The sequence below is a fragment of the Dipodomys spectabilis genome, unplaced genomic scaffold (genome assembly GCF_019054845.1).
Source record: "Dipodomys spectabilis isolate Male_0828 unplaced genomic scaffold, ASM1905484v1 ptg000382l, whole genome shotgun sequence".
Taxonomy (NCBI): domain Eukaryota; kingdom Metazoa; phylum Chordata; class Mammalia; order Rodentia; family Heteromyidae; genus Dipodomys; species Dipodomys spectabilis.
Window position 1 is genome coordinate 90,944 of NW_024871059.1, and position 16,248 is coordinate 107,191.

General features: G+C 37.9%; 1 protein-coding gene across 1 annotated transcript; it reads right to left on the reverse strand.

The window, feature by feature from the left end:
- Positions 1-262: 262 nt before the first annotated feature.
- LOC122096651 (vomeronasal type-2 receptor 116-like) lies at positions 263-10,972 on the reverse strand. Its single transcript, XM_042667245.1, has 6 exons — positions 10,875-10,972; positions 7,426-7,714; positions 5,489-6,295; positions 4,348-4,566; positions 2,122-2,245; positions 263-1,185 (listed from the first exon to the last, which is right to left on the reverse strand). Exons 1-6 carry the CDS (start codon positions 10,970-10,972, stop codon positions 263-265), a joined length of 2,460 nt encoding a protein of 819 aa, XP_042523179.1.
- Positions 10,973-16,248: the final 5,276 nt, after the last annotated feature.

Consider the following 16,248-nt stretch of genomic DNA (forward strand, 5'->3'; position numbering starts at 1 on the left):
ACTGACAACAAATAAGAAATTTTAGGCAAATGGTTAAGAAAGCAATATTAGAAAACAAGTCAGCAGAGAAAATACAGTAGTGGACATGATGGGCTAAATACAAAGTAAATAGAATAAAACATATACAGAATAAATTTCAAATTTATTTGGCTCTGGCTAGAGAAATGAGTAAGAGTCATTTATTCATCAAAGTTATTACAACAATATAAACTAATATCTGATGGAAAAAGGAATGCATTTGATCTAACATGTAAGTTTCACCTTAAGAGGGTCTATTTCTCCGAGGATGACTTCTGTCCTCGAAGCCAAGCAGAAAATTTCTATCTGGCCTTAACAAGATGATGTAGCACTTGGGGGCAAAGATACAGCCCAGTAGCCCTGCACTAGATGCCAAGATGGAGAAGATCTCTACAGCCACCATGACTTCCCCCTTGGCACTGTGGTAAACAGGCAGAAAAGTGATCCAGACAATGCAGAACAGCAGCATACTGAAGGTCAGGAACTTGGCTTCATTGAAGGTGTCAGGCAGGTTCCTGGCCAGGAAAGCCAAAGTGAAACTGATCAGAGCCAGGAAGCCCAGGTATCCCAGAACACAGTAGAAAGCAGTGAGGGAGCCCTTGTTGCACAGGATGATGAGGTGGCCATGTTCAGAGTGTGCATCTGTGTCAATGAAGGGAGGAGAGGTTCCCAGCCAGATTCCACAGAGAGTCACCTGGATCAGAGTGCAGATGGGGATGATGAAGTTAGGAGCCCCAGATAGCAGCAGCCACCTCATCCTTCTCCCTGGAGAAGTGACCTTGAAGGCCAGAACCACAGTTACAGTTTTGGCCAAGACAGCAGACACAGCTACAGTGAACACAACTCCAAATGTGGTCTGCTGTAGAATGCAGGTGACTGTGCTGGGACGGCCAATGAAGAGCAAGGAACAGAGGAAGCAGAAGATGAGGGAGATGAGCAGGATGTAGCTGAGAGCCTGGTTATTAGCCTTGACAATGGGAGTGTTCTTGTGTTTCACAAAGACCCCAAGAACAACTGTTGTGAGTGTAGATAAAGAAAGAGCCATGCAGGCCAAGGCCATCCCTAAGGGTTCTTCATAAGCCAGGAAACTTGCAGCTCTTAGGAGGCACTGGTTTCTGTCTGTGTTGGCGTACTGATGATCTGGACACTTCATACAGTGCTCCATATCTAGTGAGGAATTCAAATAACCATTTATCCCTTTCCAATATTTAAAAGGAAATTAGAAAGTCCCCGTCTAGAGATAATTCTGACATGTGAATACTTACCAGCATAAAGTAAATATTACCAACTATTAGCAGACATTTTCACTATTATTTTTATGTCTTCATCATGTTCCCACACTCATTCCCATATTCTCATATTTTAGTCTGGTCGAAATTCTTTTGCTTGTAGTGACAATCACAAATATTGTTTCTTGCCATTTCTAATATCCTATGAATAATTTTCTGTGCCTCTTCATGCTGTCATAATTCTCAGACTTGTGTGTACAACGCAAACCCCTCATTCAAAATTGTGGATAGTAAAACCTTGCAACTTCCTCTATATTCTCTGTACAATATAAATTGGACAACTGTGACCCTTCCTTGCAGTTGTTATATCTGTCTCTCCTACTCACCTATAGGGGATAGAGAATCAAATCACTGTTTGAAACTATAAAGTCATGCTATGCACATTACTTGTGCCTGCTTCTTATACCAAACCCAACCCAGAGCATTTTCTCTGTTGCAAGAACAGTTCTAAGCACTAGGAAATAAAGATACACACGATCTGTGTTTTCTTTGTAGTCTGAAGGTAATTTTGAAGAAGATGGGGACCTCGTTCTTAAAAAGATTTTTCATTTAATATGATAGAAGTTAAGCTTACATTACTGAGTATTTGAGTAAATATAAATACAATAGACCAGAAAAAATTTAATCTTATACGTAAATCAGAGCCCATGATGTTTTTTTCAAGGAGACGAATCAACCAGTGTCACAATTAGATTACTAAGTGAAGGAAGGAAGAATTTGATTCTGTAATCATAATACACAACTTTTGTATTGGCTTTCATGGATTGGGGATACCAGCAAAGAAAATGAATTTCTCACTAAGACATGAACTTACCTGTCCCATTAGCAATCTCATTCTCTGAGCATGGTGTGCAATCAAAGCAACAGGCTGCCTTTTCTTCCTGAAGGGATTTCCTGAATCCAGGATCACAACTCTCACTGCAGACAGAGTGAGTAGGCTGAGGAAAATCAGATATGTGTCAGTAATTGTTTAGACTTTACATAGTGCTCCAACAATCCATTGTTTTTTTTTTTTTTTTTATTTTATTTTATTTTATTTTTTTATTGTAAAGCTACTATACAGAGGGTTACAGTTACATGAGTGAGGTTATGAGTACACTTCCTCTTGAACATTGTTACCCCCTCCATTGTTTTCCCCCTACCATCCCCTCCCTCCCTCCCTTCCCCGAGGTTCTTTTTTTTTTTTTTTTTTGATTGTGATTAAATGATTACATAATTTCAAAGTCACAAGTTCATTCTAACTTCCCTGGAGCAAATTGTCTACCACAGTCTGTAATATATAACAGTGTTCACATGTTATATACCATATTTGTGATCAGCAGCATGAGGATATTTAGTAGTGGTTCAACCAGATGAGCGGGAGTTCTTTGTTTCTTAAGTCCTGTTAGTTTTGTCGTATCACTAACCTTTTGGATTTAGCATCCACTTATGAGGGAGACCATGTACCGTTTGTCTCTTCGTTCTTGGCTTACCTCGCTCAACATGATTCCTTCTAGCTCCATCCATTTCCCTGCAAATGCCATTATTTTGTCATTTCTAATGGCTGCATAATATTCCATTGTGTATAGATACCACAATTTTTGGATCCATTCATCTGTGGTGGGGCACCTAGGTTGTTTCCATATCCTAGCTATTGCGAACAGTGCTGCAATAAACATGGAGGTGCACGTGTCCTTGTATATTGGTTCCTGTTGTTCAGGGTAGATGCCTAGAAGTGGTATGACTGGGTCGTAAGGGAGGTCAATCTTTAGCTTTCTAAGGACCCTCCAGACTGCTTTCCAAAGTGGTTGTATAAGTGTACATTCCCACCAGCAGTGTAATAGGGTTCCTCTTTCTCCACATCCCCTCCAGCATTTGTCGTTGGCTGATTTGTGGATGTGGGACATTCTGACTGGGGTAAGGTGGTATCTCAGGGTTGTCTTTATTTGCATTTCCTTCACCACCAGGGATAACAATCCATTGTTTTAAAGTATTGAATTATTAAGTGTATTATTTCTATACACATAAATACAATCAATGAATTGAATGTTGCTATAGATTGCCATCACATTATTACAAAAGGCTTATGTGCTATAGCCTTGATCTATAGCTTGTGAAACTATTGAGAAGTGTGAGACCTTTAAATGTAGAGTTTAATGGTGAGAAAGTAAGTTCTAGTGTCCAGCTCTATGGAACTTCCTTGAATTCATGTAATTATGTGTTGTCTCCTGCTCATCTGTGAAATTGTGAAGGGCAAGGAGGAAGAATCCTCTCTGAAGCTTTAAAGTGTGCTGTAAGATAGGGCACAGACCTCCCTTTTATAGGGTTATGTGAACTCCATGTACATAGTATTGTCTTAGTTTTCCAGTGGCCATGAAGTGAGAATCTTCTCACACAGGCTGATTGAAGGACTCCTCTCACCAAAGATGCTTAACCAATTAACCATTGACTGAAACCTCCAGATAAGGGAGAAAAATAACCCTTTAACCACATAAAGTGATTCCTTGGGTACTTTTTCACAGTGTTAAAAGCTTGCTAAGAAATATGCAACTTACACTTTATGACACTATTCTAAATCAACGTTTAGAGACTGTTAATGTCTATTTCTTTTTGGTGCTAGTCTCAAGGTTTGATCTAAGGATATGTTCATTTTCCTTGGGCTCTTTTTCCCCTGAAGGTGAGCACTCTACCACTTGACCTGAGGTTCCATCTGAGGTTTTTGATGGTCAGTTGCAATAAGAGTCTCAAAGACTTTTCTGCCAGGTTGGACTTTCAACAGATCTGTAATCTTAGACCTGAGGATATCTTCCTCCTGAGTAGATAGGATTACAGACATGAGTCACTAGTGTCCAGCCCTGCTTTTTTTGATGGTTAAGTGAAGATAAGCATCTAAAAGAAGTTCCTGCTTGGACTGCCTTCAAACCACAATATTTGTATCTCAGTCATCTAATTAGCTAGTATTACAAGAATAGGTTGCTGACATCCAACCAGATATACATTTTAAGGGTGAAATTTTCTTACTTATATGTCCTTAAAATCATTGCAATTAAACCCAACCCACCTCTGTAGTTTCTATGGCCCAATGTACCATATCTTCAGATAAAGACAGTTGATGAGCATAAGGAGAAAACTTTCCTACTTTCACCTCAAGTTCAAGACCTTCTGGGAAATTCCATATGTTTACAATGTCATACTCTGCTTCCAATTTCCTTTTGTCATCCAAAATCACTTGATCTTCAGCAGGATTGTGAAACTGGATGTTCTTCAGAAAAGAGTGCAGCTAAAAGACATACATCATCTTATGGTGAAGTACATCCCGAGTTAAGACAGAAAACCTGAAGAAAAAAAGTTCCTCATTGACTTTAAATTTTGATGTAGAATGCAAGAATACTAGAACCACCTAATGAAGTATTCGGGAAAAAAAATATATGGAGGAATAAAAATAATTTTGCCAAATCTTGGTCACTTGTCAAAGAAGTAGATGCAACCTTTTCAAAAGAAACCAAGTCCAGATAGTCACAAATGAGATGACTTTGAGTTGTCTAGCTACTGTTTGCCACAGCCACTAATGTTATGAATGTTGCTAGTATGAACTTGGTAAAATTTTAATACTTAAAGTAGAATAAAACTAGGTCCCTTATGCAAAATATGGGTAATTCTTTCCAGCAGGTCATCCTTTGCTATTACATAAGAAACTCATAGGGAAACTCAAGGTGCATTTATAGTTTTCAAAACATCTGCTACAAGGGAGGGGCAATTGCAACAGCAATATACACAAGACAATATGTTGGAAATGATCCATACAATTTGAGGGGTGGGAGGAAAGAAAGAAAGAGAAAAATGAATGAAGGGGTAACAAGTTTGACAAGAAATGTACTTACTATCTTACTTGTGCAATTGTAACCCCTCTGTATATCACCTTGACAATAAAAAATAAAGAAAACTATCTGTTATGCATATGTTGAGGCTATTTGTAACTAAAAGAATTTATGAAACATGGAACTCACTTGATTCTTGTTACGGCCTGCTTTTCCTTAAAAGCACAAAAATACATGTCCAGAGTACTTCACAGACATTTAAACAAATATAATTTCTTGGGTTTTGAAAAAAATACCTAAAATGCTTAAATTTTATATTGTATGAAAACTATCTAAGAAGTGACATTGCCTACGGGGTATGTCATCCAACACAGAGGGCTTTACCTGTGCAGGGGAAGTCACTGCCCCTTCTCTCTTTCCCACTGTTTGTGCTTCTGTTTGATGAAGAAGCAGCTCATGGAGAGCCTGGGCCACAGCATACACAGCGTTGTATATATGGTAACTGCCTCCAGACATAGTCATGTCATAACTGTGCTTAGGCAGCCAGTCGAAGGAGGCTTCATGAGGACAGTTCTCCCATGTTACACAGTCAGACTTTGAATCTGAACAATTAAAAGAGAAAAACCACAGTCTTGCTAGGAAAAAGTCTTCTGGGTATTTGGAAGGGTTAACTGCCTTGACAAAATCTGTGAAACCTAAAATATCTGGATGATGTTGTGAAAAAATGAGAGGTACATGGATTGAACCTAGTACAAAATATTTCCTCCTCGTGGTGAATTCTAGCTGTGAGTTCATGATACAAACTTTGCCTTTTATTAAAAATTGCTCAATACACCTCATCACATCTATTATGCCTTCACTATCTCCATGTATGATGAGGACGTTTGCTGAAGATTTATTAATCTGTTTGTAAAGTGCCATGACTTTAAAAACATATTCCAGGCCAGAGGCTGGGATTTGTAGCTCAAAGTCTACACAAATTTTATTCTTATCCATCTCTTCTTTCAATTCAGGAATAATCCACAAGCCATTCTCATCTTGTGAGGTCAATAGTCCAACCCAGTTCCAGCTGAAATGAAGGAGTAAGGAGATCAGGGCAATGGCTATCGAAGTGTCCTTTGAGGCCATCTGATAGAGAGCAGGAAAGTTCTTATGGTCACTCAGGGCATGATCAAAAGGCCCAAATGTAAGCTAAAGGGAATGAAAATTGGATGCTCCATGAATGAGAAGATTTTTATTCATTATGATCTCACTTATGATATGTATTAAATAACCATTTGAAGTAGGTGGAAGGTAGATTTTTCTTAGTTTAAAAAATTGTTTTTTAATAGTTGTACAACATTTCAATTTGTTCAAACAAAGCTCCTTGATCTTTGTCACTATTTCCATCAACTCTTTTAATCTATAGCAACTCTACCCATTCCTTGACTTTCCTAGGTCCATTTTCACACACACACATCTGAATATGTATGTGTGTGTGTGTGTATAGTGATATGTTGTATTTTCCCATCCATCTACTCCATATTTCTTTGCCCCTTTGCACATCCCTCTAACAACTCCCCCCAGACAAGTTATGCTTCAATGTTCTAGTGTTAGATTTTTATAATGTCTGTTAGTTGATCAGAGGTGTTATACCATGGGATTCCACCTCTATGTGTACCCTAGTTTACAGATTAATCAAATATATTTGTAAATGGATGTGTGTGCCCTATATTTATTTTATATTACATGTTCATATTTAGATTTAACTTTCACATATGAGAGAACACATGCTCCTTTCCCTTTGTAAGTCTGAGTTACATAATTCAACATAAGATCTTACGTGTGTGTGTGTGTGTGTGTGTGTGTGTGTGTGTGTGTGTGTGTGTATACTATTGTAGGGGGATGATCTCAGGGCCTCATGCACTTCTTTGGCTTTCTCCCTCAAAGCTAACTCTCTATCACTCAAATCACACATTACTTCCTGCTTTTTGCTGGTTAATTAGAGATTTCTCCTTAGTAGCTAGGTTTGCAGTTATTAGCTACCAGGACCCAGCGCAACATATTGCTATACTTTAAGGTCATTTTTCCATTTACTGATTTTTTAAGAAAAGTATTGACAAGGTTTAAAAGTCCAAACAATCTCTTTGTGGCTCTAACTTTTCCAGTCCCTTTCTTAAAAATGGTAGCGTGGATGCTCTATTACCTTGAATACTTACTCTTTGATATCACAAAATTTGATAGGTTCATAAATTCATTATCTTCCTATCATTATCTTCTAACAGCTAAAATGGCACCAAATTAGACACTTTGTTATATCCCTTCACTCCTCACTCCCTCACCTGTGGAAATCTGTACAGGTTCAGCAATATACCAATCTGGGCAGATAATGATCCTGATGGTCCTGTCAGTACTGCTATAGACTTGCTCTCTCTCATACAAGAGTAGTTTGGAATGTTGTCCTTCCCAAAGAGGCTCGTGAAGAGATTTTTAAATGTTTTCCAAGCTTCCATGTGAGCATTAAAGATATTAAATCCCAGAGTCAAGTTATGTAAAAGATGAGGGTTTTCATTGATCTCTTCAATAGCAAAAGCCAAGGCCAAAACAAACTGGTAGGTGTTGAAGATAAATCTGCATAATGAGCATAGAAAATTAAAACTTATCGATTTGATGGACTAAATGGTTGCCTTTGTGTCAATGAATATGTTAAAGCATTACCCAATTATGATGGAATGCAAATGTAGTGTCTTATGCTTGTCTAAGGGATTAAGGACATGAAGGGAATTTGTCATGCATAAGATTAAGAAACTTAAGAGAGAGCTTGCTTATTCCCCATTATCACATGCACCACAGCAAACACTAATGTTGCCCATTAAACATGGAATAGTCTTTCAAGAGACACCAAATATTCTCTTGATTTTTATCTTCGAGTAACTAGCTCCACCTGTGTGAAAAATCTTGTGTTTTCCATCACCCAGTTTATGTTATGTGGTTATATGGCAGGCCGGGCTAAGTACTACATCTTCAATAGTCATTTAAGGAAGATTCGATATTAAGCTTCACTAACTAACAGACCTGACATATTGAAGAGCTCTTCCTGCAATATCAGCCAGAAGAAGAGTTCAAATACCAGGTGAGGGAATCTTATTCTTATTTATGTAATAAAACCAAAGGGATGTATCTAACTGCAAGCATGTCATCATGGAGAAAGAAATCTACAACATGAGGAGTAAAGAAAGAATTGTGAGTAAGCTTTACATTGAAATCCAAAGATCCAAGGCCACCATTGTAAAATGCAGTAGTCACTATTGCCTTCCCAATATTGTTAGGTTGAGATCCTAGAAAGACTACAGAGGAATAAAGAGAATCAACACTTTGCTCTTTCTCTCTCTCTGTTATGTCTGTGCAATGGTGTGAGTATGTGTATACACATATTCTAAAGAAATAATATTGAGAATGGATGGGAAGGGGAAACAAAGGAGTAGGCTACAATGCTTGATAAGAAATGTACTCATTATCTTGCCCATGTAATTGTAACCCCTCTGTACAGTATTTTCACAATAAAAAAATAAAAAAGAAATAATATTGAATCAATACACATTGTTTAAAAAGGAAATAATGGAGGCAAGACAGAAATACAAATGTGAGGATTAACTTGTTTAATATATGGTGTACACATATTTGAAATTTCAAAATGGAAGCCTATCATGTAAAAGATGTCTTCTAAACAGAAAAAAAATAGTAAGCTTGAGTAAAGTCTAACTGAACATACACATATGTATGAGGAACCTGAAAGCAAGAATGAAGACATGTGGAAAAAGATAGGTCAAAAGCTGACAAAAAGCAAATATTAGTGTTTTGAGGATTTAGTAAATGGTTGAGAATGCCAAAAAGTTAAAATGCTTGTTCTAAGAAGCAATGGCAGAATTTAAATTTCCTAATGTAGACAATGATACAAATATGAGATATCTAGAGATGAAAGATTGATCAAATGTTTGACCACAACACCTACTCGAGTACAGAAGCTATAAATGGAACCCATAACACATAGGTATTCCTCTGTTTTCCTAAGGGCTGACTCCTCAGTAGAATCCATAGAATCCCAGAGAGCATGGCAGGAAATCTTTAGAATATTAAGGATAAAAATGGATAAATTGTGTACCAAGATTGCTGTTGCCAGCAAAGACATCCTTTAGAAGTGAAGGATAAAAGGGTAAAGATATTCCCAGACAAGTACAGTTAAAAGGATATACTCCCCTAGACCTGTTCCACAAAAAAAACAAAAGTATTCCATTTGTCACCCAAATTTAATACCCATGTAACATGGCCACTTTGTAAGAAAATCAGAATGGGGTAGACAGCTGTTTGAAGAAGTTTTTTTTTTTTGGTCGGTCATGGGGCTTGAACTCTGGGCTTGGGTGCTGTCCCTGTGCTCTTCAGCTCAAGGCGAGTGCTGTACCACTTGAGCCACAGCACCACTTCCTGAAGAAGTTTTTAAATGGGAAATGTTAAGTGTTTATAGGGTATTAGAACCACTGTATACAAAAATAAACACTTATTTTTACATAATTAACAGAAAAGCATTTTGTCCAAAAAATTGAACCATTGATGAACAATAAAAATATTCAAGAATGTATAAAACTTACTAGTTGAGGTGGCTATAAAACTAGTTGAAAATGCTCTAATATTGTAAATATGCTAGCAAAATCATACACAATTCTTATGCAGAGGGAAATTATTAATATAATTATATCTTATAATTACTGTAGAATATAAAATTGGATATCCAATACTACAAATGATAAGAGGAATACAATGCAGTTTCAGTTCCTGTTTGTCTTTAACATTTCATCTTAATATACTAAATGAAAAGATTTAATTAAAAATTAAATGAAAAGATTTCATTATGACATTTCTGAACATTTATTTATGGACTTTGATCATAGCCCTCTATTGCTTGTATGTTTATTTTCTCTTTTTATTTCATCCTACTCATCCCAGATAGTTGTTATTCCAAAATAGCTTCCTGTCATCTATTTTCAATTTGGTAATTACCAGAAAATATATAACAGACAAATGAAAGCTCGTAATCCAGAAATCAAAAGACACTACTATTGAGCTTCCTTCATAACCACTGAAGTCTCTATAAGGAGAGAAAGAGTGGAAGAAGCTTCAATTAACATAGAGAACAAATTACATAATGGCAAAAAGGAGTTATGACCTGTTACAATGACTGCAAATGTAAATGCATGAAATTCTACCAGTAAGAGATAGAATGGCTGAAGGAATAAAAACTCAAGGCCAAAAGACAGGTTGATGCCAAGAAACTCACTTCACCATCAATAGCTCTCATTGAGTATAAGAAAGGTCAGTAAATACAAATGAAATATAAAAGACAGTAGGTGCATCTATAATATATCATATCCAATAGACTTTAATCAAAGCAATTAAGTGACATTTTTGTAATGTAATGATGAAGGTATCAAATTTACAAGATGAAATAGCAATTCAAAATGTATATTTACATACTATAAATAACTAAACTATGTTAAGCAGACTTTGATAGTCCTCAATATATTAATAGCTGAAGATTTTATGGAGGGATCATTCAGACAAAATCAACAGGGAGGCAGCAGAGTTAAATTTCACACTTGATCAGAAGATCCTCACATACACCAGCAGAACACTTCAGGGCAGAGAAGACAGACAGCATTCATGTGTGCACTTGGAGTTCCCATTTCCCATCCTGAGGACAGATCAGTAAATGGAAATACAATGAGGAGTTACTTACGGCTTGTTCTGTACATCTCTAGAAGCATCACTGTGACTGCGATCTGTTCCCAAAGCATAGAGAGGGAAAAACCCAGAAATCATCACATTTCCATCCATGTGTGCTTGTTGCTTCATAGTAGAAAAGCAGCCAGTGCCAGCCCAGGACCTGACAAGGAGGGGAAGCTGGAGAAGAACAAGTGTGAACATCAAAAGGCTCATTCTTGACGCACCTGCCAAGGTGGAATTCTGGCTGTCAAGTGTGTATATTCATAAATCTTTTTATTGGTGTCTATGTGTCTTTTTATTGACAGAGAGGTACACTCTAGCGCATCTTTCATCAAAGCCTCTGTGAATCCCCAGGAAGAATGGGTAAAACTTCCCTGGGGCTCTGCATCTGCGGCTCTGCATGCAGAGAAAAACATGAGTTGGAAAACATGTTTGCAGATTCTCCTTCTTCATCCTAGGTGATGTGATTTCCTCCAGGACTGCAGATGGTGAGTCCCCAGGGATGAAGTTGTCTTTGATGTATTTGGTCTAACATCTGTGTCAAGGAACTATTTGCATGAAAGCCATTTGGGATGATGCAACTGGATTGCATCAGAATATGCCATTTCAGGTGCATGGTGAAATGGCAAAAAAAAAAAAAAAAATCTATGCCAGTGAGATGTCAATCAAAGATACTAGTGCATCATACCCAGATGGTAAATTCACACAGCTACTATCCAAAACAGCTACAGAACATTGCTGGTTGATTCAAACAGGTTACAGTCCAGATTCCATATACAGAAGTCTCCACAAATGCATCCATTTACTATTGCCTAAGGAAGCAACAATGTTCTGAAACAATCTACTGATTGTTTACTTCGTTGGGCTAAAGGTTTTTAGTTTGATATAATCTCAGTTGTTAATTCTTGCTTTTATTTATTGAGCTATTTGGAGTTTTAATCAGGAAGCTACTGCCTAAACAAAATGTTCCATTTTTTAATCCATATTGTAGTGCTTTATCTCAAGTTTTAGCTCTTTACTATCAGGGTGCTGAAAAACAAAGATCACTCACAATATAGGGCATCCTGGGATACCTGGCCACAGTGTCCAGGGAAGATGGTGGCAAGTGTGTTCCTAAAGAAGCTCTGTGAGAGGAAGCATTTAATCAGCACATGGGCTGGCTTTGTGTGTACACATGTGGTCTTTACACCCATGGCATGGCTTGTTGGCTCTCTCTCTCTCTCTGCAGCCAGCAGTTGCTTCCAGGACTCTGAGCAAAGCCCCACACAAGACAAATGTATGAAGAAAGGACACAATGGGATTATATGCTTCCAAAAAACAGAATAATACTGGGCCATTCAGAAGGAAATGAAAAGATGTGGAAAAAATTATATTAAGTAAAGTAAGCCAGACCCACAGAAACATAGGTTGCATGGTTTCCCTCCTTTTAACTAGCATATTCATATAAATCAACAAGTAAACACGCTGGATGATAAAAGACAAAAAATACACTGGATGGTAAAAGACAAAAAATACACAAAAAATACACGGCAAATTATACTAGACTCCAATCACTCACACCATGAGACCCAAGGAGGATATTCTAAAGAGGATCATGGATGCCCAATAGGCGATGTGCATATAATCATATAAAATGATATTTATAGAAATTAACCCAAAAGACTTGGAAATGAAGGTTTTGTTATTTTGTTTATGTTTTCTTTGTCTTGTTTTTATTTTCTGTACATTTTGTCTTGTATGTAAGTTTATCTCTTTTGGGGAGTGTAGAGGGGGAGCATAAAAATTGTAGGATAAAAGGCGAACTAATGCAGCAGGGATAATCACTAGACACTATTTTGAAAATGAACTATACCACTTGTGGGCAAGTTGGGATGGAAAAGCGGAGAAAGAAAAGGTAGGGTTGGTACTGTTCAAAAAGAAATGTACTCATTACCTGACAACAGTAAGCCATCCGTACACCACCTTTACCATAACAATAAAAGAGGAACATTCTAAGGTGAAGTATGTATCCATTAAGTGTTTGGAAGAATTAAGAGGATATTGAATTGAATTATAGTTGCAGATTGTCCACATACACTAATGGGAAACATAGGGCATTTCTGCTCAAAATGAATAGTACAGCAAAGACTTTACCTGCTATTTGAGTGAAAGATGGAGTATCTCTATGCCCCTAGAATCACGGTATGTATAGTCTGCCTTCCCTGATGCCATTAGGATATCACAGTGCAACACATTGGCACTGTGACCTGGACAGGGTTAAGTCTTTTAGAAGGTGTTCTAGAACTCGACTTCACAGCCCACCCTTTCTGTATACCTACCATAAGTTAGTTAGCACCCAGCACATACTGAACCATCTGTTCAAAAGGTGCGTGCCAATTCTAGTTCCATGGGACTCATTTCCTGCAGGTAGAACATAAGGAATAGGCCTGTGAAGTATGTGCTCAGAGAAGCACCCTTTTTGGCTGATGTCAGAACCACGTGTCATAAGCAGTGGTGGTGCTAGCTTAGGCTGGTCCTGTGGAGTGTGCTGTCCACAGCTGTGGAAACTTTTTTGTGCCTCTATTTCCTTATAAGTACAACATTCTCTGCATATAGCTTCAGTTATCTGAGGCAAGAAACAAAGAAGACATTTTTATGAAGAGGACACCAGATTCTATCTGGAAGGAATATTCTAACCTAGATATATACAGAGCAAAGATAGCTGAGATCAGACTGAGAAGACTCTAGTCACAGAGTTATCTGGGGTTGGTTGTCCATATATGTGGAGCACCTAGAGTGTAACAGCGTTATTTCTAGCACTGGGCATAGTTTACTGAGATGATCAGGAAAACCCAACTTCTGCTGGGCTTCAGGAAACAGAGAATTCTCTTTAACCCTAGAAATTCTAAAGAGTTCAGTAGGGGTGAAGTCCTCATAGACTCATCTAGATAGGATGAAATTCTCAACTCCAGTTTGAACTTCATACCATAGGACCAACTCAGAAAGTAAGAGTGCTTTGGTTTCAAGGGAGGATAATTTTCTTCAGCATGCTGATATGTGTGTGTGTGTGTGTGTGTGTGTGTGTGTGTGTGAGTGTGTGTGTGTGTGTTGGACATGGGTAAGCTCTAGAGGCCATAACTCTTGTGATGTGCCCCAGAGCCCTGAGATTTGGGTCTTTTTCTACAGGAAGAAGAAGACGTAGAATGGTGGATCTTGTTTTCAGCTCTGGACGAGGCTGCAGCTTACAGATCAACTCTGTGACAAGTCATTCTCATGACAGAGAAAGGGCATCCTTTCTCTACTACAGCTACTAACAACATTTTGTCTCTGGCTTCCTCCCTAGAGTTTATCATCACTACATACTTTCCTCTTCCTTTGTTTTCCCCCTACCATCCCTTCCCTCCCACCTCAACAACTACCACACCCGCCCTGCCGAAGTTGTAGAGTTCATTTTCAACATAGTGTCTTGTACATCTCATTGTTACTATGGATCAACCTGTATCCTCATTTAAGCAGTTTGTTTTGTCCCTTCTCCCCGAATTAGAGAAGTGTATATACAAGATGCAGGGCACCGACATCAGATACGGTGAAAATAGGGGTTATACCATGGGGGGAGAACATACAAAGCAACAAAAAAAATCACATGGTACATTATAAATATGTTAGAAACAATAGAAAGAAAGAAAAAAGATATTTGTGTCTCTATCTTGGGGTTCATTTCACTTAACATCATCATATATGGTCATATGTACATAGCTTTTGGCATTTCTGCTTGTCCTACACATGTAGTAGTTATTGCAAATAAGGGAAACCATGGGACTTGTTTCTTTGAGCCTGGCTTACTTCACTTAATAATTTTTTTACAAGTCTTTCCATTTCCTAACAAATGGGGAGATGTTATTCTTTCTGTTGGAGGCATAAAATTATATATATGCCACATTTTCTTGATCCATTCATCTACTGAGTGGTATCTGGGTTGGTTCCATATCTTAGCTATGGTAAATAATGCTGTGATGTGCTGGTAGCTTTAGTATGGCTTTGTCTGTGATCATTTGGGTAAATGCCCAAAAGTGGGATTGCTGTATCATAGGGGAGTTCTATGTGGAGTCTTTTGAAACCTCCATTCTGCTTTCCAAAGTGGTTGAACAAGTTTGCACTCCCACCAACAATGCAGTAGGGTTCCCTTCTGTCCACATCCCTTCCAGCATGTAGTTATTAGATTTCTTGATTATAGCCATTCTGACTGGGATGAGGTGGAATCTCAATGTTGTTTTGATTTGCATTTCTTTTATGGCTAGGGAGGTTGAGCATTTCTTTATGCGTCTATTGGCCATCCTTCTTTCCTCTTCAGAGAAGTTTCTCTGTTAAGTCTTTAGCCCACTTATTTATTGGGCAGTTGTTTCTTTGAGAATTTGTTGTTGGGGGATTTAATTTTTTGAGTTCTAAGTATATTTTAGATATGAGACTTTTGTCCATTATATGGCTAGTGAAGGTCTTCTCCCAATCTGTGGGCTTTCTATTGATCTTGCTAGAGCTATGTCCTTTGCCATGCAGAAGCTCTGCAGCTTCATGCAATCCCATTTATGCAAACTTTCTTTGATTTGTTGTGTTTCTGGGTCTCTATTAATAAAAGTTCATCCTGTGCCAAGGAACCCTAGAGTTTCACCTATTCCTTCCTGGAAAGTTTTCAGGGTGTCTGCTTTGACTTCAAGGTCTTTGATCTATGTGGAGTTGATTCTGGTGTAAGGTGATATATAAGGATGTAGCTTTCGTTTTCTGCAGGTGTTTAACAAATTTTGCCAGCACCATTTACTGAAGAGACTGTCTTTCCTCCATTTTATTTTTTCAGCTCCTTTATCGAAAATTAGGTGGCTCTAGGTCTGTGGGTTCATTTCTGGGTCTACAGTTCTATTCCTTTGGTCCTCAGGTCTGTTTTTGTGCCAGTACCTAGTTGTTTTGATAACTATGGCTTTGTAGTAGAGTTTGAAATTTGGTATTGATATTCCTCCAGCACTGTTCTTTCTGTTAAGGATTGTTTTTGCTATTTGGGGTCTCTTATTGTTCCATATGAATTTTGGGGTTGTCTTCTATTTCAACAGAAGATGCTGGCAGAAAACTGAAGTTAGATCCTTCTATACTACGCTGCACCAAAATCAATTCCAAATCCATCAAAGACTTTGAGATAATAGCAGACACCCTGAAAATATTACAGAAAGAATAGAGCAAACACTAGGGCTCCTGACACCAGCCAAAACTTTGTTGAAAAGGCCCAGAAACACACCAAATCAAAGAAAGGTTGTAGAAGTGGGATTGCATTAAACTGCAGAGCCTCTGCATGGTAAAATAGCTAGCAAGATAAGTAGAAACACCACAGACTGAAAAAAGATATTCACTAGCCATGCAACACA

Excerpts from the sequence above, each read along its gene's own strand:
- LOC122096651 (XM_042667245.1), bottom strand. The coding sequence starts at position 10,972 with ATGGATGGAAATGTGATGATTTCTGGGTTTTTCCCTCTCTATGCTTTG. Across the intron at positions 2,246-4,347 it reads GGGCCATAGAAACTACAGAG|CCTACTCACTCTGTCTGCAG; the intron begins GTGGGTTGGGTT and ends GATTTTCCTCAG. Across the intron at positions 1,186-2,121 it reads TGAGATTGCTAATGGGACAG|ATATGGAGCACTGTATGAAG; the intron begins GTAAGTTCATGT and ends ATTCCTCACTAG.